At 46.3% G+C, this 24,947-nt stretch overlaps 1 protein-coding gene across 5 annotated transcripts in view; it reads left to right on the top strand.

The window, feature by feature from the left end:
* tmem94 (transmembrane protein 94) overlaps nucleotides 1-24,947 on the top strand; it is a 158,270-nt gene that overhangs the window by 113,225 nt on the left and 20,098 nt on the right. For all 5 annotated transcript variants that reach the window (XM_038776370.1, XM_038776371.1, XM_038776372.1 and 2 more), the window contains 3 exons: nucleotides 12,086-12,163; nucleotides 12,952-13,037; nucleotides 23,789-23,870. In XM_038776370.1, the coding sequence (XP_038632298.1) occupies nucleotides 12,086-12,163; nucleotides 12,952-13,037; nucleotides 23,789-23,870 (246 nt within the window). The remainder of the gene's footprint in view (nucleotides 1-12,085; nucleotides 12,164-12,951; nucleotides 13,038-23,788; nucleotides 23,871-24,947) is intronic.

The following is a 24,947-nucleotide window of genomic DNA, read 5'->3' as shown; positions in this document are numbered from 1 at the left end:
TTCCCAGGCATGTCTAAAATTCTGTTATATGGAGTAGTCCTAATTCGCTCACTGACCATTCCTTAGAGGGATAGCCCCTTTGACAGAGTTGCTGTGTTGTTAAAGCTCCATTTCAGGAGCCTCCTTCCTTTTAAATTATGTAAAGTAGGTGTAGCACAGACATGGAATTAAGAGAAAAATTGAATTATCCACATTGGTAAATAATTCATCAAATAAACTCTACAGATGCCAATGCCCCTTGCTCTCCCACAGGGTGGCTTGATGTTTTGATCATGGGAGTTAAGGGATTATCTGATTTATTACTGTACACCGTGTCTAAACCAACCAATAAAAAGGTGTGGTGTCTCCCTCTATCAGAAGAGCAGCACATTGCATGTCAGTGCCAGTGGAGGTGCTTGCTGCATCCAGAATACGTTTTTTCTTCTTTCATGAGATGTGGGTTGATAGAGGTCACAAAGTTATGAGGGGCATAGACAGAGTGGATACTCAGAGGCTTTTTCCCAGGGTAGTGGGGTCAAATACTAGAGGACATAGCTTTAAGGTGCGCGGGGCAAGGTTTAGAGGAGATGTACGAGACAAGTTTTTTACACAGAGGGTAGTGGGTGCCTGGAACTCGCTGCCAGAGAAGGTGGTGGAAACAGGGGCGATAGTCACATTTAAAGAGCGTCTTGACAAATACATGAATAGGATGGGAATAGAGGGGTACGGACCCCGGAAGTGTAGAACATTTTAGTTTAGACGGGCAGCACAGTAGGCACAGGCTTACCGAATGGCCTGTTCCTGTGCTGTACTTTTCTTTGTCCTTTGTGGGCATCACTGGCTTGACCAGCATTTATTGCCCATCCATATTTGACCCTGTGAAGATGGTGGTGAGCTGCCTTTTTGAACTGCTGCAGTCCATGTGGTGTTGGTACATCCACACTTCTGTTGGTCCAGCAGTCCAATTATAAGGTTACTAAGGACCTGAACCTCCCAAATAACTGAGTGGCAGTTAACATTCAATCATCTGAAGCCTGATTGGGATGACATACTTTTGAAGTTTAACTGGTGTGTGAGTCATCCTGGTCATCTCAGCTCTATTTAAAAAAGGGGCTTCGAAGTGCACTCACTGATCTTTGCACACGTGCAGTGGGGGAGAACACACTTCCTGAGTGAGACACAGCCAGAATGAGTGTGGGTATTGGGAATTTGAAACAAAGTAGGAATTTGGTGCAGAGCGGAAAGTGATGCGTTTTGCTTTTTCTCCTTGCTTTGTAACTTTTACATATTCACTGAGTAGTCTTTCCCTACTGCAGCAAATGAGGCTACAAGAGAGAGATAGGGGGCGGGATTCTCTGACCTCCCGCTGGGTGGGAGAATCGCGCCCTGATGCCGGGACGCGATTCTCCCACCCTGTGAAAACAGTCGCACACGAATGGCGCCGGGCCACACGGAGAATCGTCGCAAACGGCCGTAGTGGCGATCCTCCGGCGGTGCCGCAATTCTCCGGCCCGCATGGGCCGAGCGGTCGTCTGAAAAAATCCAAGTCCCGTCGGTGGCGTTCTAACATGCTCTGGGCCGGCGGGACCGCTGGTTGAATGGTCTGGGGACGGCCTGTGGGGGAGGAGGGGGGGGCTCCAACCCGGGGGAGGCCCTCCATAGTGGGCTGGCCGGCGATCGGGCCCACCGATCAGCGGGCAGGCCTCTCTGGCTGCAGACCTCTTTTCTTCCACACTGGCTCCTGGATCCCTGTGCTATTTGGCGTCGGGGCAGGCGCGGGGATGACGGCCAGTGCGCATGCGCTAGTTGGCGCCGGCCCAATTGCGCATGCGCGGACCCCGTGGCGCCAGGACCGGCAGCTGGAGTGGCGTCCCCCCGCCCCCCAAGGACCCGAGAATCAGGTCTCGGAACCGGCACTGGAGTAAAGTACTCCTGTTTTGGCGCCGGTGCCAGCACTCTGGCACAGGACCAAAGAATCGCGGCCCTGATTTTTTTAGTTGGTAAGGTCGGTAAATCTTTCACTACTTTTATCACCTATAGTTGAAAACACTTTTTGTGGTGAGGGTGACAATTGGTAGTAACGAGGACCAAGATAGAAGGGCCCTAGAGAATTGCATGTAATCTAATATCAAGCACCTTCCAAAAATTTAATTTAAAGGGATAAGCAATGGCAGGAGAGCTCAAAGCCACGGTTTGCTCCTCTTGCTCATGTGAGAAGCCAGGAACATTTCTAGTCCCCGGGGCCAGCATGTCTCCAGCATGTGGCTACAAACAAGACTCCAGGGTGGAATGTTGCCTCCCTGGTGCTAGGATCAGGGATGTCTCAGCACAGGATGTTACAGGACATGCTGGAGAGGGAGGTTGAACAGTGGTCGTGGTACACATTGGTACAAACAACATAGGTTTTTTAAAAAAAAAGTGATGATGTCCTTAAAGCAGAATGCAGGGAGTTAGAAGTTGAAATATCTGACTTATCTCAGGATTACTATTAGTGCCACAGGATTGCTACCAGTGCCACGTGCTAGTCAAGAGTAGAAATAGCAGGATATATCAGAAGAATACGTGGCTGAAGAGATGGTGCGAGGGGGAGGATTTCAGATTCCTTTAGCATGGGACTGGGGTTCTGAGGAGGTGGGACCAGTACCTGGAGGGAGGGGGTTAAACTAAAATGGCAGGGGGGTGGGGATCTATGCAACGAGTCAGGAGAGGGAATCCAGGACAAAAAAAAGGGTGATAAGAAAAATGATAGGCTGAGAAACCAAGGGCCGGATTCAAACAGCACCACAGTGAAAAATATTGATGTAAACGGGCATGATATAATCGGGATTACGGAAATATGTCTGCAGGGTTATCAGGGATGGTAACTGAACATCCAGGGGTATTTAGGAAGGACCAACAAAAAGAAAACGGTGGTGGAGTTGTGCTGATAGTTAAGGAGGAAATTAACGCTATAGTGAGGAAGGAAATTGACTTTGACAATGTGGAATCTGTATGGAAGGAGCTAATAAACACCAAGTGGGCGTTGTATATAGACTTCCAAACTGTAGTTGGGAATGGCATTAAACAGGAAATTAGAGATGCATACGATAAAGGAACATCTGTAATTATGGGTGATTTTATTCTGCATACAGATTGGGCAAATAAAATTAATCACAATACCGCAGAGGAGAAATTCCTGGAGTGTATACGGGATGGTTTTCTGGATCAATATGTTGCGGAACCAACTAGAGAACAGGCCATACTAGACTGGGTACTGTGTAATGAGAATGGAATAATTTGCCATCTAGTTGTGAGAGATCTCTTGGGAATGAGCGCCAATAATTTTCATCAAGATAGAGAGTGAGGTAGTTGACTCTGAGACTAGGGTCCTGAATCTTAATAAAGGAAACTATGGTGATATGAGATGCGAGTTGGCTTTGATCGATTGGGGAAGGTTACTTAAAGGGATGCCAGTGGATAGGCAATGGCAAACATTCAAGGAGCGCATGGGGGAACTGCAACAATAAGAGAGAGTTTTCAATCCAAGGAAGAAGCATGCAAATTTGAACATAGAACGATACAGCGCAGTACAGGCCCTTCGGCCCTCGATGTTGCACCGACATGGAAAAAATCTAAAGGCCATCTAACCTACACTATGCCCTTATCATCCATATGCTTATCCAATAAATTTTTAAATGCCCTCAATGTTGGCGTGTTCACTACTGTTGCAGGTAGGGCATTCCACGGCCTCACCACTCTTTGCGTAAAAAACCCACCTCTGACCTCTGTCCTATATCTATTACCCCTCAATTTAAGGCTATGTCCCCTCGTGCTAGCCACCTCCATCCGCGGGAGAAGGCTCTCGCTGTCCACCCTATCTAACCCTCTGATCATTTTGTATGCCTCTATTAAGTCACCTCTTAACCTTCTTCTCTCTAACGAAAACAACCTCAAGTCCATCAGCCTTTCCTCATAAGATTTTCCCTCCATACCAGGCAACATCCTGGTAAATCTCCTCTGCACCCGTTCCAAAGCTTCCACGTCCTTCCTATAATGAGGCGACCAGAACTGTACGCAATACTCCAAATGCGGCCGTACTAGAGTTTTGTACAACTGCAACATGACCTCATGGCTCCGGAACTCAATCCCTCTACCAATAAAGGCCAACACACCATAGGCCTTCTTCACAACCCTATCAACCTGGGTGGCAACTTTCAGGGATCTATGTACATGGACACCGAGATCCCTCTGCTCATCCACACTACCAAGAATTTTACCATTAGCCAAATATTCCGCATTTCTGTTATTCTTTCCAAAATGAATCACCTCACACTTCTCCACATTAAACTCCATTTGCCACCTCTCAGCCCAGCTCTGCAGCTTATCTATGTCCCTCTGTAACCTGCAACATCCTTCCGCACTGTCTACAACTCCACCGACTTTAGTGTCGTCTGCAAATTTACTCACCCATCCTTCTGCGCCCTCCTCTAGGTCATTTATAAAAATGACAAACAGCAACGGCCCCAGAACAGATCCTTGTGGTACGCCACTCGTAACTGAACTCCATTCTGAACATTTCCCATGAACTACCACTCTCTGTCTTCTTTCAACTAGCCAATTTCTGATCCACATCTCTAAATCACCCTCAATCCCCAGCCTCCGTATTTTCTGCAATAGACGACCGTGGGGAACCTTATCAAACGCTTTACTGAAATCCATATACACCACATCAACTGCTCTACCCTCGTCTACCTGTTCAGTCACCTTCTCAAAGAACTCGATAAGGTTTGTGAGGCATGACCTACCCTTCACAAAACCATGCTGACTGTCCCTAATCATATTATTCCTATCTAGATGATTATAAATCGTATCTTTTATAATCCTCTCCAAGACTTTACCCACCACAGATGTTAGGCTCACCGGCCTATAGTTACCGGGGTTATCTCTACTCCCCTTCTTGAACAAAGGGACCACATTTGCTATCCTCCAGTCCTCTGGCACTATTCCTGTAGCCAATGATGACCTAAAAATCAAAGCCAAAGGCTCAGCAATCTCTTCCCTGGCTTCCCAGAGAATCCTAGGATAAATCCCATCCGGCCCCGGGGACTTGTCTATTTTCACCTTGTCCAGAATTGCCAACACTTCTTCCCTACGCACCTCAATGCCATCTATTCTAATAGCCTGGGTCTCAGCATTCTCCTCCACAATATTATCTTTTTCTTGAGTGAATACTGACGAAAAGTATTCATTTAGTATCTCGCTTATCTCCTCAGCCTCCACACACAACTTCCCACCACTGTCCTTGACTGGCCCTACTCTTACCCTAGTCATTCTTTTATTCCTGACATACCTATAGAAAGCTTTTGGGTTTTCCTTGATCCTACCTGCCAAAGACTTCTCATGTCCCCTCCTTGCTCGTCTCAGCTCTCTCTTTAGATCCTTCCTCGCTTCCTTGTAAATATCAAGCGCCCCAACTGAAACTTCACGCCTCATCTTCACATAGGCCTCCTTCTTCCTCTTAACAAGAGATTCCACTTCTTTGGTAAACCACGGTTCCCTCGCTCGACCCCTTCCTCCCTGCCTGACTGGTACGTACTTATCAAGAACATGCAATAGCTGTTCCTTGAACAAGCTCCACATATCCAGTGTGCCCAACCCTTGCAGCCTACTTCTCCAACCAACACATCCTAAGTCATGTCTAATGGCATCATAATTGCCCTTCCCCCAGCTATAACTCTTGCCCTGCGGGGTATACTTATCCCTTTCCATCACTAACGTAAAGGTCACCGAATTGTGGTCACTATTTCCAAAGTGCTCACCTACCTCCAGATCTAACACCTGGCCTGGTTCATTACCCAAAACCAAATCCAATGTGGCCTCGCCTCTTGTTGGCCTGTCAACATATTGTGTCAGGAAACCCTCCTGCACACATTGTACAAAGAATGACCCATCTAATGTACTCGAACTATATCTTTTCCAGTCAATATTTGGAAAGTTAAAGTCTCCCATAACAACTACCCTGTTACTTTCGCTCTTTTCCAGAATCATCTTCGCCATCCTTTCCTCTACATCCCTAGAACTATTAGGTGGCCTATAGAAAACTCCCAACAGGGTGACCTCTCCTTTCCTGTTTCTAACCTCAGCCCATACTACCTCAGAAGAAGAGTCCCCATCTAGCATCCTTTCCGCCACCGTAATACTATCCTTGACTAGCAGCGCCACACCTCCCCCTCTTTTGCCCCCTTCTCTGAACTTACTAAAACACCTAAACCCCGGAACCTGCAACAACCATTCCTGTCCCTGCTCTATCCATGTCTCTGAAATGGCCACAACATCGAAGTCCCAGGTACCAACCCATGCTGCCAGTTCCCCTACCTTATTTCGTATACTCCTGGCATTGAAGTAGACACACTTCAAACCACCTACCTGAACACTGGCACCCTCCTGCGAAGTCAAATCTGTGCTCCTGACCTCTATACTCTCAATCTCCCGTACCCTAAAACTACAATCCAGGTTCCCATGCCCCTGCTGAATTAGTTTAAACCCCCCCAAAGAGCACTAACAAATCTCCCCCCCAGGATATTGGTGCCCCTCAGGTTCAGATGAGTAAAACAACAGGTCTGAGGATTGGGAGCAGTTTGGGAGCCAGTATATTTGGACTTTCAGACGGCTTTCGACGAAGTCCCACATAAGAGACTAGCGTGTAAAATTAATACGCATGGGATTAGGGGTAGTGTATTGAGATGGATAGAAAACTGATTGTCAGACAGGAAGCAGGGTAGGAATTAACGGTTCTTTTTCCAAATGGCAGGGAGTGACGAGTGGGGTACCGCAGGGATCGGTGCTGGTAGTCCAGATATTTACAATATATATTAATGATTTAGATGAGGGATCGAAATGTAATATTTCCAAATTTGCACTGCTGACACTGTGTCTGGTGGAGGGAGTGAATGTTGAAGGTGGTGGACGGAGTACAAATTCAAGTGGGCTGCTTGTTCCCCACCAGCTGGTTTGAAAATAGCTGCACTTATTTGAAGCATGAAGACGTCCTTACAAAGATGGCTAATTTTTCTGGTCAATGGGCCCAACACAGTGTGGTGGCAGTGATTACAGTGGCCATCCACCTCTGATGTACTTGGAAAAATGCTGCTGAAAGGCCAAACTATGTGCATGCATGTGGGCAAGGAGCAGCTCACATAGAATCTCATATCGACGTAGCTATGTGGATTGTGCTTAGAACATAGAACTGTACCGCATATTACAGGCCCTTCGGCCCACGATGTTGTGCCAAACTAAGATCAAATCAACTTACTCCCAATCATTCTAGTGCACTCCATATGCCTGTCCAATAACCGCTTGAAAGTCCCTAAAGTGTCCGACTCCACTACCATAGCTGGGAGTGTGTTCCACGCCCCAACCACTCTGCGTAAAGAACCTTGTCGAGGCTATTTACAAAAGTTTGGTTCAAATAATAGTTGAGAGTTCCCGGAGTTGAGTTGGGCAGTTTGTGTTTTTGCAGAATGTCAGAGTTGAAGAGAAGGCGGATAGAAATGTATTATCCAGTCATGTTAGGCATCTCAACCAAACCCAGTCCTGTCCCCCTCTGGCACGGTGAACCTTTCAGCAAGGGCCCCCGATGACAATCAGGAGTAAGAATCAGTCTCCTCCCTAGTCGAAGAGTACTGAGGATAATTGTTTTCACTCCTATTGGTCCATCACAGAATTCAACACACATCAGCCATTAGACCTGTGGCCTCTTGCCTATGTGGCCTAGTACCACAGCAACAGCCAAATTCACATTAAAAAAAACAATATGGGCAGCCTCAGTAGTCATTTGTCTGATGTGTGCTGGCTGCAGGCTGGTGGAGTGTATGTAATGAGGCAGCCTTGGGATCACATGCCATAATCATCATGAGGCACGATTGCTATACTGAGTTCTGAAGCTGCTATTTTCTATCTAATGCTTGACCTGTTGTTGAAGTGATGCCATTTCTGGTAGTGATCTCACCGATGTTTGGTAACAGGATCCCTGAACGGCACTGTGCTGTCTAAATGTACACCGAGGAATTTTAGCTGATTAATGTTCTCAGGGTTAAAGTAGTTCATTATTTTGTCAAGAGGTTTTCTCCAAGAAGATGTTCCAACGAACAAAATCAAATTGGATATTGTTAACATTTGAGGATCAGCTGGTCATTGTTTAACCAGCTTGAGGTTACCTTCCATAATTTCACAGGGTCCTAGTAATTAGCATGGTAATTTAAGATGGGTCATTAATGTAATAGAATTGTAAATCCAGAACTAAGAAATAAATAGAAGCATTATTATTTAAGGATGTTATTTAAGGATGACATCCGGGCAATAGTAAGGGATGACATCGGTGCTATGGAGGATAAGGTTGAATCCATTTGGGTGGAAATCAGGAATAGTAAGGCGAAAAAGTCACTGATAGGAGTAGTCTATCGGCCACCAAATAGTAACGATATGGTGCGGCAGGCAATAAACAAAGAACTAACTGATGCATGTAGAAATGGTACAGCAGTTATCATGGGGGATTTTAATCTACATGTCGATTGGTTTAACCAGGTCGGTCAAGGCAACCTTGAGGAGGAGTTTATAGAATGTATCCGCGATAGTTTCCTAGAACAGTATGTAATGGAACCTACGAGGGAACAAGCGGTCCTAGATCTTGTCCTGTGTAATGAGACAGGATTGATTCATGATCTCATAGTTAGGGATCCCCTTGGAAGGAGCGATCACAATATGGTGGAATTTAAAATACAGATGGAGGGTGAGAAAGTAAAATCAAATACTAGTGTTTTGTGTTTAAACAAAGGAGATTACAAGGGGATGAGAGAAGAACTAGCTAAGGTAGACTGGGAGCTAAGACTTTATGGTGGAACAGTTGAGGAACAGTGGAGAACCTTCCAAGCGATTTTTCACAGTGCTCAGCAAAGGTTTATACCAACAAAAAGGAAGGACGGAAGAAAGAGGGAAAATCGACCGTGGATATCTAAGGAAATAAGGGAGAGTATCAAATTGAAGGAAAAAGCATATAAAGTGGCAAAGATTGCTGGGAGATTAGAGGACTGGGAAATCTTTAGGGGGCAACAGAAAGCTACTAAAAAAGCTATAAAGAAGAGTAAGATAGAGTATGAGAGTAAACTTGCTCAGAATATAAAAACAGACAGTAAAAGTTTTTACAAATATATAAGACAAAAAAGAGTGGCTAAGGTAAATATTGGTCCTTTAGAGGATGAGAAGGGAGTTTTAATAATGGGAAATGAGGAAATGGCTGAGGAACTGAACAGGTTTTTTGGGTCGGTCTTCACAGTGGAAGACACAAATAACATGCCAGCGACTGATAGAAATGAGGCTATGACAGGTGAGGACCTTGAGAGGATTGTTATCACTAAGGAGGGAGTGATGGGCAAGCTAATGGGGCTAAAGGTAGACAAGTCTCCTGGCCCTGATGGAATGCATCCCAGAGTGCTAAAAGAGATGGCTAGGGAAATTGCAGATGCACTAGTGATAATTTACCGAAATTCACTAGACTCTGGGGTGGTCCCGGTGGATTGGAAATTAGCAAACGTGACGCCACTGTTTAAAAAAGGAGGTAGGCAGAAAGCAGGAAATTATAGGCCAGTGAGCTTAACTTCGGTAGTAGGGAAGATGCTGGAATCTATCATCAAGGAAGAAATTGCGAGGCATCTGGATAGAAATTGTCCCATTGGGCAGACGCAGCATGGGTTCGTAAAGGGCAGGTCATGCCTAACTAATTTAGTGGAATTTTTTGAGGACATTACCAGTGCAGTAGATAACGGGGAGCCGATGGATGTGGTATATCTGGATTTCCAGAAAGCCTTTGACAAGGTGCCACACAAAAGGTTGCTGCATAAGATAAAGATGCATGGCATTAAGGGTAAAGTAGTAGCATGGATAGAGGATTGGTTAATTAATAGAAAGCAAAGAGTTGGGATAAATGGGTGTTTCTCTGGTTGGCAATCATTAGCTAGTGGTGTCCCTCAGGGATCCGTGTTGGGCCCACAATTGTTCACAATTTACATAGATGATTTGGAGTTGGGGACCAAGGGCAATGTGTCCAAGTTTGCAGATGACACTAAGATGAGTGGTAAAGCGAAAAATGCAGAGGATACTGGAAGTCTGCAGAGGGATTTGGATAGGTTAAGTGAATGGGCTAGGGTCTGGCAGATGGAATACAATGTTGACAAATGTGAAGTTATCCATTTTGGTAGGAATAACAGCAAACGGGATTATTATTTTAACGATAAAATATTAAAGCATGCCGCTGTTCAGAGATACTTGGGTGTGCTAGTGCATGAGTCACAGAAGGTTGGTTTACAAGTGCAACAGGTGATTAAGAAGTCAAATGGAATTTTGTCCTTCATTGCTAGAGGGATGGAGTTTAAGACTAGGGAGGTTATGTTGCAATTGTATACGGTATTAGTGCGGTCACACCTGGAGTATTGTGTTCAGTTTTGGTCTCCTTACTTGAGAAAGGACGTACTGGCGCTGGAGGGTGTGCAGAGGAGATTCACTTGGTTAATCCCAGAGCTGAAGGGGTTGGATTATGAGGAGAGGTTGAGTAGACTGGGACTGTACTCGTTGGAATTTAGAAGGATGAGGGGGGATCTTATAGAAACATTTAAAATTATGAAGGGAATAGATAGGATAGATGCGGGCAGGTTGTTTCCACTGGCGGGTGACAGCAGAACTAGGGGACATAGCCTCAAAATAAGGGGAAGTAGATTTAGGACTGAGTTTAGGAGGAACTTCTTCACCCAAAGGGTTGTGAATCTATGGAATTCCTTGCCCAGTGAAGCAGTTGAGGCTCCTTCATTACATGTTTTTAAGGTAAAGATAGATAGTTTTTTGAAGAATAAAGGGATTAAGGGTTATGGTGTTCGGGCTGGAAAGTGGAGCTGAGTCCACAAAAGATCAGCCATGATCTAATTGAATGGCGGAGCAGGCTCGAGGGGCCAGATGGCCTACTCCTGCTCCTAGTTCTTATGTTCTTATTTGCATTTATATAATGTCAGGATATTCCAAAATGTTTCACAGCCAATAAAATACTTTTTTCAATCGTGTAAGTCATTACAACAGCCCAGTCTTGCCCTTGCGCGTTCCAGCAATTGACCATGGATGATAATCGGGAGTAGAATCAGAGATAAATGTCACTGACACAGAGAGACTGACCAACCAGTGACCTGATCTTCCAGTCAGCAGCAGAGTGGTGTGCTTGCCGGTGACAGCAATTTAACTGTGATGTGGAGATGTCGGTGTTGGACTGGGGTGAGCACAGTAAGAAGTCTTACAACTTCAGGTTAAAGTCCAGCAGGTTTGTTGAAGCCTTCAGGATGCGCGACAATGCAAAATCGTCGAGCAGAAATTTGTAGCCAAGTTCTGCACACATGAGTACTGCCTCAACCGGGACCTTGGATTCATGTTGCATTACATTCATCCCCCACCATCTGGCCTGGGCTTGCAAAATCCTACCTATTGTCCTGGCTTGAGACAATTCACACCTCTTTAACCTGGGGTTACCCCTATATCTGGATCTGTAAAGACTTAATTACCTGCAAATGCTCGCATTCAAAGTATCATCTTGCATCTTTGACTTTGTCTATATAAATGTTTCTGGAACATACCTCTTCATTCACCTGAGGAAGGAGCAGTGCTCCGTAAGCTAGTGATTTGAAACAAACCTGTTGGACTTTAACCTGGACTTCTTACTGAGCAATTTAACTGCCCACTTACCATTTTACACTGGAGTCTTTGTACTTTCCAGTGCTGGCTCTTGGGATCCAGCAAACAACAGAGTTGGGAGGTCAAGTTGCTGTAGAACTGCACAGAAGCCGCGACCCTATTTTCATCATGAGCTGTAGACACACCCCTTCTGTTCATTGACTTGCCGAATTTCTTTTATGGAGCTGTCAACCTCACCACTGCATGGTCGCGCCCACCCCTTCCCCATGATGGTGCTCACCCTTCCATTTTGCTTGTGTTATATGTAACTTGCAAGCTTGCAAATGATAAGAGTTCAAGCACCAAACTGAACCCAACCTCATCCTAGTTTAATTTAACCAGCGACATCCCCTTTTTTTCACAGGCTCGGCACACAACATATGGAATCAGGAAATGCTTCCTCTTCCTGCTACAATGTCAGCTTACTCTAGTCTTTATTCAGGTGAGGAAAATCGGTTCTGTGTTTCTCCCATAGTCACCGAGCATGGTTCCAGTCTCTGTGCTGCTTCCAAATTGTGAAGCATCCTATGACTTTTAAGAACTTGAATGCAAGGCTGGAAATTTAGTTACCCGATGATCCACATATTGTTCCTCTATATGTTTATTGTTGTAGTGGATTGTGCTGTATTTCTCCCGAGCACACTCACTTGCTCCCAACCAGCTTTCCATAGTCCCTCTCTCTGAATCGCCTCGGGTCTGACTGTTCAAGAACCCCTATCTTGTACCTCACTCAGTAACCACCTTTGACATGCGCCTTACCTTTTAAGTGTTGCTGAGATGTTCAACTGCAAGAAATTACTAACCCGTGGGTATTCATGTGTGTGTGTGGACCAGCAAGAGTCGCTCAGGAATGGGAGCCATGGTTCTTTTTTATTGTCGTTCGTATAGGGTCATTCACAGAGGTTACTCAAGCTCAAATTGGCTCATCTAACACACAGCACAGGTTGTGTATTGAACCTTTTTGGTCTCCACTGTTCAGTGCCACTATGTTTATCATTGAACTATTGAGACGATTCCTGCTCTCGTCACCCAGGGATGCGCTGTGAACTGAGACTGAAATCGTGGAGTCTATTTGTGACCTTAATGCTTTAACTGTGTGCCTAATATTGTCTGCTGGGTTATATCACTGACATAATTGTGCAAAGCATTGTAGTCACATTTACTTACCAGTGCTGTGCTGGCGGACATGATGACCCCCTCATTAATACTGGGCTCTCTGTGTTTGAGCAGTTTCTGGCCTGTCTGGTTCAGCTGCCTCCGCCAATCAGCACCACTGATGTTCTCTGGCTGTCCTGCTTCTGCTACCCTTTACTAAGGTAAGTCTGCCAGTTTTCACTTGTAATCACTGATTAAGTAACCGTTCCTGATGGGGATAGACTGAGCAGATTGTGATGGAAGTATAGAAATTCTGGTGAAAGAATATTTAACAATGTTCCTTTCATAAGAGTCAGTATGATAGATCATGGGTGAGGGGCATTCGACCTAATCTGCCTCTTTAAAAGAACTACCCAATTTGCCCCACCTTGTCCTGTTGCTCTTCTTCCCCCCCCCCCCCATGGCCCAGCAAATTATTCCCCTTACCCAATTTTATTTTGAAAAGCGATTGGTCCTGCCACCACCAGAACCATTTAGACAGTGCATTCCAGATTATCATAACTCACTGCCTTAAACGCATCTCATCATGTCTCTCCTGGACATGGTTTAGCACAGTGGGCTAAACAGCTAGCTTGTAATGCAGAACAAGGCCAGCAGGTCAGGTTCAGTTCCTGTACCAGCCTCCCTGAACAGACTTGGGACTTTTCACAGTAACTTCATTGAAGCCTACTTACAATAAGCAATTATTATATTATTATTATTCTGCTTTTGCCAATCATCTTAAATCTGTGTCCTCCGGTTACTGAATGACGCTTCTGCCACTGGAAACTGTGTCTTATTTACTGGAGCAAAACCCTTCAGGATTTGAAAACCACTGTTAAATTTCAACTGGAGGCGCCCTGCTCTCTGAGCAAGAACACAGCGTCACCATTATATTCATGTAACTGAAGTCCCGACCCTCTAATATTAGAACAGAAAAGTTCTGTTTCTAAACCGTCAGTTAACAAACTGGTTCAGAATCCAAAATTTGAGTTACAAGGCACAATTCACGTATTATGCTCACATTATTTAGGGGTGGAAGTGGACTAATGGTGTTGCCACTGGACCAGTAATCCTGAGACCCAGGGTAATGCTCTGGGCCCAGGTTCAAACCTCAAGGCAGATGGGGAAATTTGAATTCAATAAAAGTCTAATGATGTGCATGATGCAATTGTCGATCGACATTGAACATGCCTCTGGTTCACGAATGTCCTTCAGGGAAGGAAATCTGCCATCCTTACCTGGTCTGGCCTCCATATGACTCCAGACCCACAGCAATATGGTTGACTCTGAACTGACTTTGCCACTCCGTTCAAGAACAATTCTTCCATGTGGTAACAAATCCACCTACATCCCATGGACTAATTTTTAAAAACATATTAATTATGACTGATTTTAGAAATGGAGGCTGAATCCTATTTCCCTGTTATGGCTTATATTTTTACTTTCAAATACTTAACATAATTTCCTGTTGGACGATATTGTGGCATCTGGCAGCTCTCTTTTTTTGCATTTGCTTTTTTCTTTGATTTTGTGAAACTAGAGGTTTGGAAAGGGTGAATTCTATATCAGAATGCCAAACACTTTGATAATGTAAGAGCACGAGAAATAGGAGGAGGCTATTCAACCCTCTTGAAGGCTCAAAGCTTCTTTCGCCACTCAGTAAAAACATAGCTGATCTTCGACCTCCACTCCACCTTGCTGCACTCTGGCTTGTAATTCCACTAGTATCCAAAATTTGATTGATCCCTGTCTTGAAAATGCTCAACAACTAGCATCTGCACATCTCTGTGGGTAGAGAATTCCAAAGGTTCGGTCTCTTGGAAGAAATTTTTCTCAAAGCCAAAATACGCTTCAGGGTATGATTTGTTTTGTTACTCTATTTGTCCTGAATTTACTGCATTGAACTGTGTCTGCCCCCACCTGCCCATCCTGCATGAGGAACACTAAGATGGAATCTGGCAGGGCGGTTATGCTGGGCATTTAGTGATACTAACTGGTACAATTGATGATATTAGGGTGGGAGTCTCCATCATTTGATCATAGGGCCTTTGCTCTCTGCCCTACAACGATGTTTGGCTTAATTTAAATTGAAATTTGAGCACTGTTGACTCCCTTGCACGTGTGCATGTGTATGATTGTTGCTTCCCAGTTGCCCAACCTCTTCACCTGAGACCACTTCACACTGGATTCACAAGGCTAATCAGCAGGATGATCCCAGCTTTCTGGCTGCACTGAGCAGAACATCACTGCTTCTGGGCTTCCCTGAACCCCAACTCTCAGTTACGCCGAGCCACTACTACTCCTGGGCTTCCCTGGGCTCCAACCCTTAAGCAGCACAGTGCTACCAATGGCTCCAGGTGCCCAACCCACTCAGCAGCATTAAGCTAACAACAGGGTCTTGGCTGCAGCCTCTTCAGTTCCTGACTAAAAGCTGTTCTGTGACCTGTTTATATATCCCAGCAGGGTTATGGTCCTCCGGACTTTTACCAGCTAGTTGTGTAGGGCAGCCTTTGCCACAAATAGCGTTAATGGCCTCTAGTCCCTCTGGCCAAAACAATTCAGTCTCAGTCCCAGATTATGGATATTTCCTGATGGCAGGATTTGTCTCTTTAGAACATAAGAACATAAGAACTAGGAGCAGGAGTAGGCCATCTGGCCCCTCGAGCCTGCTCCGCCATTCAATGAGATCATGGCTGATCTTTTGTGGACTCAGCTCCACTTTCCGGCCCGAACACCATAACCCTTAATCCCTTTATTCTTCAAAAAACTATCTATCTTTACCTTAAAAACATGTAATGAAGGAGCATCAACTGCTTCACTGGGCAAGGAATTCCATAGATTCACAACCCTTTGGGTGAAGAAGTTCCTCCTAAACTCAGTTCTAAATCTACTTCCCCTTATTTTGAGGCTATGCCCCCTAGTTCTGCTGTCACCCGCCAGTGGAAACAACCTGCCCGCATCTATCCTATCTATTCCCTTCATAATTTTAAATGTTAACTTGTGCAGTCCAAATACTGTTCCAGATATTTTAAACAATTCATCATCTTATAACCTGCACAAGAAAATCTTTTTCTATTAGTGTCAGATGTTTAGAGTACCTTTTGAATGTTCAATGTTTCAATAATTTAGTGCACCCATCATTGTATTCTGGGTGGACTGACATGGAACTGAAGTTACTGGCTGGTGGTTTTGTGCATTGGTGCATGTGGACCGTCTGAACCCAGCATTTGTGTAAGACATGTAGAAATCTGGAAACTTCTCAAGGTCCACAGCAGGACGCCAGATTGTGTATTTCCACTGAGCTGAATTACTGAACAACTAAATGAGGTGTGCAGAAAATCTCTACAAACACAGTTGTGTTGTTGAAAACCAACTATAGTTCTGCACACAGCATGTTTTTTTTGGCACTCTTTGCAGGATAGTAGCTGTTATATTGCATTTTCTCACATGTTGCAGCTTTGATGCTTCATATTGGGGGTCATCCACTTTGAACCTAAAGAAAGACAGGTCAGTGGAATTTCTAAATGGAGAGAAGTTAGCAACTCTGGAAGACCCGAGAGATTTGGGGGGTTTAAGTACCGAAATCACTAAAAGTCAATGAACAGAAGCAAAAAATAGTTCATGAGTTAATGGAATATTGACCTGAAGGGCTCAAGAAACAGGAGTAGGAGTAGACCGTTTATATCAACACCACTTCCCCGCTCTATCCCCTTATGTACAAAAACTATCCATCATTCTCAATCTTAAGGGCTGTTTAGCTCACTGGGCTAAATTGCTGGCTTTGAAAGCAGACCAAGCAGGCCAGCAGCACGGTTCGATTCCCGTAACAGCCTCCCCGAACAGGCACCGGAATGTGGCGACTAGGGGCTTTTCACAGTAACTTCATTTGAAGCCTACTCGTGACAATAAGCGATTTTCATTTCATTTTTCATTTCAAGTGCACTCAGCAACTGACTATCCACAACCTCTGCGATGGAAAAGTCTAAACTCTCTGGCCAGGGATAACAACCTTTCAGTATCGACCGTGTAAGAATTTTATTCATCCCCATTACAACTGATAAATGTCATTGACCTGAAACCAGAGCACTATTTTTCTCTCTGTGGGTGTTGTCAGGCCTGTGTATTTGGAGAATTTTCTATCTGTCTTCTGCTCTAGCGATGTTGGGGCGTCTGTTAACAGAAAACTGATCTGTTAAGTAGGGATGTTAAGGGTGATAAAACCAAGGTGGGTAAATAAAATTGTAATGCAGATAAACCAGAGGATTTGAGTACAGGAGTAAAGAGGGTCATGGATTTGAGTACAGGAGTAAAGAGGTCCATGGATTTGAGTACAGGAGTAAAGAGGTCCATGGATTTGAGTACAGGAGTAGAAAGGTCTATGGATTTGAGTACATGAGTAAAGAGGTCCATGGATTTGAGTACAGGAGTAGAGATGTCCATGGATTTGAGTACATGAGTAGAAAGGTCCATGGATTTGAGTACATGAGTAGAAAGGTCCATGGATTTAAGTACAGGAGTAGAAAGGTCTATGGATTTGAGTACATGAGTAGAAAGGTCCATGGATTTGAGTACATGAGTAGGAGTAGAGATGTCTATGGATTTGAGTACCAGGAGTAAAGAGGTCCTTTGATTTGAGTACATGAGTAATGAGGTCTTGCAGCATACAGCCCTGGTAAGACAGCACCACAGAGAATTATGTACAGTTTTGGCCCCTTACCTAAGGAGTGATGGAGGGTGGGAATGTATGGACCGTTGACAAACTGATTGCTGGGACGGTTGTATTGTCCTACAAGGAGAGATGGAGGAGACTGGGCCTGAATTCTCTGCAGCTAAGGGTCACTGAAACATAAAATTCGTACAGGACTCGCAGGGGGAGATGTAGGAATGATGTTTCCCATGGCTGGACAGTCTGGAACCAGTCTCAGAAATTACTTCACTCGGTGTGTATCTTTGGAACTCTGCCCAGAGAGCTGAAGGCTCAGTCATTGAGCATGTTTGAGACTGTAATTAATCTTTATTGTCACAAGTAGGCTTACATTAACACTGCAATGAAGTTACTGTGAAAAGCCCTGAGTCGCCACATTCCGGCGCCCTTTCGGGTACATGGAGCGAGAATTCAGAATGTCCGAATTACCTAACAGCATGTCTTTCGGGACTTGTGGGAGGAAACCGGAGCACCCGGAGGAAACCCACACAGACAGTGACCCAAGCCAGGAATTGAATCTCGGACTGTGGAGCAGTGAAACAACAGTGCTAACCACTGTGATACCGTGCCGCCCAGTGATGAGCAGCAGAGTTTTCGATGCTAAAGACATCGGGATAGTGCGGGACAATGGCATGAGGTGGAAGATCAGCCGTGATCTATTTGAATGATGGAGCAGGCTCGAGGAGAGGTCTAACTCTCCTATTTTCTATGTTACTGTGGCCTACGTGAATAGTGGGACCAGCTTTCCGGGTTGGCTGAGTTACTCCTGTTCCTATGTTCAGGAACAAAATTCCACAGAACCAGTAAATTGATGAATAGATAATGGATGTTAGAGTTAGCAATCAGTGCCAATTGGTACTATTACATCATTCTGGGTCTGAAGTGGATCATTTTCCTCACTGTGCCCTTCAGAGGAAATTTGCCATGTTAAGGAAGGAAATTGAGAGCAAAAGAAGCATTGAGGGTGACTTCCGGTGGCGGTTATGAGGGAGTAAGTCGCACGTTTGGTAGCTCCCGCTCTGGTCGGACTTTTGGACCTTTTTCCCCGACTTTTTCATGGTTTTGAGTTTTGGCTTTGAAGGCGCAGACGATTGGACTCTGGATCCACACAGTGGTGCATGGAATCGAGAACCCCAAGGGACCAAAAAGGAAGAAATTAAAGGATAAGCAAGGGCTGGGAGGAGGTGGCAGCTGAAGACAACACAGCTGATGTTCGGACCCCTGCTGCGATGGCCAGCCATCGACGGAGGAGCTGATGCAGGTCATCCAGGAGGGCTTTGCCAGACAGAAACGGGACTGTCCCGATAAAGGAGTCGATCGATCGGCTGGAGCGCAGGCTGGATGCCCAAGATCGGACGATTTAGAAGTTGGAGAAAGTGCTGGCGGACTAGGAGGAGCACCAAACGCTGTTTGAACTAGAGGTGGGGATGCTGAATGATCAGCAAAACAGGCTGTTAGAAAAGGTGGAAGAGCTGGAGAACAGAGCTTGCCGGCAGAACTTAAGAATTGTTGGAATTCCTGAGGGACTGATGCTGGCGCGTTTGTGGCGAGATGTTCCAGAAGCTTCGAGGGGAGGGGGCTTTTCCCCGACCGTCGGGAGGTGGACAGGACATACAGGGCGATGGCGAGGAAGCCATGGCCAAGGGCCCCCTTCCCAGGGCGATTGTGGTCCGGTTCCACAGATTTTTGGATAAGGAGTGTGTTCTCCAGTGGGCTAAGCGTACTAGGAGCTGCAAATAGGACAATAGCATATTGCGTGTCTATCAGGACCTGAGTGTGGAGGTGGCTAGAAGGAAGGCAGGCTTCAAGCAAGTGAAGGCGATCCTGTTTAAGAAGGTGAAATTTGGGCTGCTTTACCCGGCGCGTCTGTGGGTTATTCACGAGGACGAGCACCATTATTTTGAGTCGCCCGAAGACGCGATGGACTTTGCCAAGAAGAAAGGGCTGTTACTGAACTGAGAACTTTTTGTGTTAAGTTGTAACTTTTCCGAGTGATGTTTATACGTTTTGATTGTCATTTTTCTTCTGCTTTTAAGTTTGGTTGAAGATGGGGAAGTAAAAGCTATTCGGTTTCTATGGGTTTTCGGTATTTTGATGGGGATGGCTGGTGGGGGCGTTGTACTTTTTTTATTACTTTGATTTGCACTATTGATGGGGTTCTTTGCGGGTTTTTCGTTTTGGGCTGTCTCCTATGGTAATTGGGAGATTGTTCGGTCTTGGTTTGAGGAGGGAAGTGATTTTGATGGGCGGGGGGAAGGGAGTAGGGAACAATAGGTGGGAGACTTCTTGGTGCCGGAGGCGGGGTCACCAGGCTAGCTGGGTGAGCTAGTCTACGGAAGCACAGTGGGGTCCCATGAGGTTTAGGCAGCTGACGGGGAGGGAGTTTTCTTTTTATTTGCATGTGCATAAGGTTTACTCCCAAATTGATTTTTTAAATTCTGAGCAGGGATTTGCAGGCGGGGGTGGTGGACACGGGGTACTCGGCCATCACTATTTTGGATCATGCCCCGCATTGGGTGGCAGGTTAGTGAGGAGAGCTTCCAGCGCCCCCAATGGAGATTGGATGTGGGCTTGTTGGCAGACGAGGCGGTGTGCGAGAGGGTGAGGAATTGCATGCAGAGCTACCTGCAGGTCAACGACATGGGGGAAGTCTCAGCAGCGGTGGTCTGGGAGGCGCTGAAGGCAGTGGTGAGAGGGGAGCTGATTTCGATCCGGGTTCATAGGGACAGGATGGATAGGGCAGGGACGGACTGACTGGTTGAGGAGATCCTACAGATAGACAGGAGGTATGCGGTGACCCTGGGGCTGGAGCTGTTAAGGGACATCGGAGGCTGCAGGCTGAGTTTGGGGTGTTGTCCACAGGCAAGGCAGTGGAGCAGCTCAGAAAGGCGAGGGGTGCAATTTATGAACATGGGGAGAAGGCCAGCAGAATGCTTGCACAGCTGCTTTGGAAGAGGGAGGTGGCCAGGGAAATAGCAAAGGTGTTCGATACGGATGGGAATCTGGTAAGGGACTCGGCTGGGCTAAACAGGGCGTTCAGGGACTTTTACAGCAGACTCTATCGCTCAAAATCCCCCACGGGGCCTGAGGGGATGAGGCGCTTTTTGGACGGACTGACCTTCCCAAGGGTGGACAGGGAACTGGTGGATGGGCTGGGGGAAATAGCTGAGGGCTTGAAGGCAATGCAGTCGGGTAAGGCCCCGGGACCAGACGGGTATCCGGTGGAATTCTACAAGAAATTTTCGGGGATATTAGGGCTGTTGTTGGTCAAGGTTTTCAATGAGGCGAGGGATTGAGGGGTGCTGCCCCCGACGATGTCACAAGCCACTATTTCGTTAAAACTGAAGCGGGACAAGAACCCGGAACTATGTGGGTCTTGTAGGCCGATCTCACTGCTTAATGTGGACGCCAAGCTGCTGGCCAAAGTTTTGGCCCCCAGGATTGAAGATTGTGTGCCGGATGTGATTATGGAGGATCAAACCGGGTTTGCCAAGGGCACGCAGTTGGTGGCCAATATAAGATGGCTGCTCAATGTAATTCTGATGCCTCCGGAGAGTAGGGAGGTTGAGGTAGTTGTGGCCATGAATGCTGAGAAGGCGTTCGACTGGGTGGAGTGGGATTATCTATGGGAGGTGTTGGGATGATTTGGGTTCAGTAGGGGCTTTATCGATTGGGTTAGGCTGTTGTACAAGGCCCCGGAGGCTAGTGTAAGGACGAATAGGACGACCTCGGACGATTTTAGACTGCACCGGGGGATAAGACAGGGATGCCCCCTCTCCCCACTGCTGTTTGCGTTAGCTATAGAGCCGCTGGCGATTGCTCTGAGAGCTTCAAGGGGCTGGTTCGGGGGGGTGTGGAACACAGGGTCTCGCTATACGCGGAAGACCTCTTAGATGTAGCAGATCCAGGGGAAGGGATGGGTGAGATCATAGCGATTTTGGGGGAATTTGGCTGGTTTTCGGGATATAAACTGAACATGACAAAGAGCGAGATGTTTGTAGTCCAGGCAAGAGGTCAGGAGGGTTGGCTGGGGGAGCTACCGTTTAGGTTAGTGGGGGACAGTTTTAGGTACCTAGGGGTACAAGTGGCGCACGACTGGGGCCGGTTACACAAGCTGAACTTGTCCTGGTTGATCGAGCAGATGTTTCGGAAATGGGATGCGCTACCGTTGTTGCTGGCTGGGAGGGTGCAGACGGTTAAGATGATGGTACTACCGAGATTTTTATTCGTATTTCAATTTTCAATTCGTCTCCCAATTTTCACCGCGCGGTCCTTTTTTAAGAGGGGTAACAAAATCATCCTGGGCTTTGTCTGGGCGGGTACGTCCCCACAGATGAAGAAGGCGCTGCTCGAGAGGAATCCGGGGGGGGGGGGGGTGGGGGGTGCTTGCCCTGTCAAACTTCAGTAATTACAACTGGGTGGCCAATATTGCTATGAAAAGGAAGTGGTTGGTGGGGGCTGGGCCGGTTTGGGAGCGGATGGAGGCAGCTTCATGTAGGGGCACCAGCTTTGGGGCGTTGATAACGGCACCTCTGCCGTTCCCGCCGGTGAGATATTCCACTAGTCCCGTGCTGGTGGCAGCCTTGAGGATCTGGGGTCAGTGCAGGAGGTACGCTGGAGCAGTGGGAGCATCGGACTGGTCCCCAATATGTGACAACCACCGGTTTGTCCCTGGGAGTCTGGATGGGGGGTTTCAAGTATGGCGAAGGGCAGGAAGTGAGAGGATGGGGGAACCTGTTCCTGGAAAAGAGCTTCCCTAGCTTGAGGGCGCTGGAGGAGAAGTTTGGGTTGCAAGAGGGAACGACTTCAGATATTTACAGATGCGGGACTTTCTGCGCAGGCAGATATCATCCTTCCCACTCCTGCCACTGAGGGAGATCCAGGATAGGGTAGTGTCTAGGGGATGGGTGGGAGAGGGGAGTGTCTCGGACATCTACAAAGAACTAATGGGGGTGGAGGAGACGCAGACCGAGGAGCTGAAGCGTAAGTGGGAGGAGGAGCTTGGGGGAGAGATGGAGGATGGCTTATGGGTGGACACGTTGAGCAGAGTCAACGCGACCGCTACATGCGCAGGGCTCAGCTTGAATCAATTCAAGGTGGTACACCGGGCCCATATGACAGTGGCCCGGATGAGTAGATTCTTTGGGGTAGAGGACAGGTGTGTAAAATGTGCGGGAGGACCAGCGAACCATGTCCACATGTTCTGGGCCTGTCCAAAACTTCGGGGATATTTGCGGACGTCATGTCTAGGGTATTGAAAACAAGGGTGGCAAAGAGTACAGAGGTGGCGATTTTTGGGATGTCAGAAGATCCGGGAGGCCAGGAGGAGAAGGAGGCAGATGTTCTGGCCTTTGCCTCCCTGGTAGCCCGGAGACGGATATTATTAGCTTGGAGGGACTCAAAGCCCCCGAAGTTGGAGGCCTGGTTAACCGACATGGCGAGCTTCCTCGTCCTGGAGAAGACTAAGTTCGCCATGAGAGGGTCAGTGTTAGGGTTCGCCCGGAGGTGACAACCATTCATCGACTTCTTTGCGGAGAATTAATTGTCAAGGGGGGGGGGGGAGAGTGGGAGCTAGGGTAGTGTAGAATAGGGGGTTAAATAGGCGGGTCTTGGAGGGATGGGTGTCGGTGTTTGCACTATGTTTATTGTTCTTTCTACACTGTTTTTATACTGTTGCTGTTTGTAATGCCAGAAAATACCTAAGTAAAATTGTTTGTTTAAAAAAAAGAAGCATTGAGCGGTGCCCACAGTTTGCACTGCTGACCATTTTGGTGTGGATTGAGAACATTGATCTTTCAATGCCCTCGATTGGTGACTGGTGCGTGTGGTGCAGAACAAAATAGCAAATAGGATAAAAATTGTTTCAAATTCTGAATGTGCTTGCTACATACTCTGAAAATTATAGCAAACTTTCTTGTGAGCAGCATGTTCAAAAATTGAAGGTTGAAAGTCTTTTTTTTTAAATCAAGCCAGAGGGAACTCTTTGTCGCAGAAGGCTGTGGAGGCAAAATCACGGAGTGTCTTTAAGACAGAGATAGATAGGTTCAACTAATAAGGGGATCAGGCGTGAAGCTGGCGAATGGGGATGAGAAAAATATCAGCCATGATTGAATGACGGAGCAGACTCGATGGGCCAAGTGGCCTAATTCTGCTCCTATGTCTACGGTCTTAAAAAAGTAATCATTCCGAATTGTGCTTTTATTGTCAGTTTTGTTTTGTTGTCAGTGCCGCTCTGTTGGGGAAGCCGCCAAACAGTGCTGTGATGACGGTGGCAACGGGCAAAAACTTTGTATTCATTCCAAGAAAGGTGAGATTTCTTTGAACAGCACAAGACCTCTAGTCGCTATTTTCAGAAACCAACCTAGAAATCTTCCCCATTTAAAAATAAGGGACTGCTTTATATGATTGGCTGTAAGTGGTATGGAACATAATTATTTCTAACTTAACCTTTTTTAAATAAATTTAAAGCACCCAATTTTTTTCTTCCAATTAAGGGACAATCTAGCATGGCCAATCCACCTACCCCGCACAGCTTCTGGGTTGTGGGGGTGAGACCCATGCAGACACGGAGAATGTGCAAACTCACAGTGACCCGGGGCTGGAATTGAAACCAGGTTCTTGGTGCCGTGAGGCAGCAGTGCTAACCGCTGCGCCACCATGCTGCCCATTAACTTTCATGTGTAAATATGATCATTTGCCTTTTCTAAGTTCACATCACTCTTTATAATGGATATGCAACGCAAATATTCAATTTCCTGATTTGATTCTTGGGAGATTGAGCAACTTGGCAAAATGCCTTTCTGCTACCCACCGATATCATGAACAATGCCAGCAGTGCGTGTTCAGTTCCCATACCAGCCTCCCCGAACAGGCAACAGAATGTAGCGACTAGGGGCTTTTCACAGTAACTTCATTGAAGCCTACTTGTGACAAAGGGCAATTATTATTATTATTTCAAATATACACTTTCCTAACTGTGCATGAAGAAGCTTTGTGCTTTTTATTTTCTTAAGTTTCTTTGTCTACCCCAGCACATGCAATGCCACTGCCCCCTGTCCTGCCTCAAATTAACTCTGAAGACAGCACCACACCAAAACCAGCTAGATCATCTCCCTTAATGGCTGGATTCCACCCAGTGCAGGGTTCCCTGGTCTCAGTTAGGGCAGTGGTTGAAGTATTACATGAGGATCTAGCCTCCCTAACTTGGGGCAAACAGCAGTCAGGCTGCCCACTTTTTCTTTTATAAATTTAAGAGTACCCAATTAATTTTTTCCAATTAAGGGGCAATTTAGCGGGGCCAATACACCTAGCCCGCACATCTTTGGGTTGTGGGGGCGAAACCCATGCAAACGCGAGAATGTGCAAACTCCACACCTGGCAGTGA

The sequence above is a fragment of the Scyliorhinus canicula genome, chromosome 18, assembly GCF_902713615.1.
Source record: "Scyliorhinus canicula chromosome 18, sScyCan1.1, whole genome shotgun sequence".
NCBI classification, from domain to species: domain Eukaryota; kingdom Metazoa; phylum Chordata; class Chondrichthyes; order Carcharhiniformes; family Scyliorhinidae; genus Scyliorhinus; species Scyliorhinus canicula.
The sequence above is the reverse complement of the archived record's forward strand: the minus strand, read 5'-3'. Positions and strand labels throughout refer to the sequence as shown.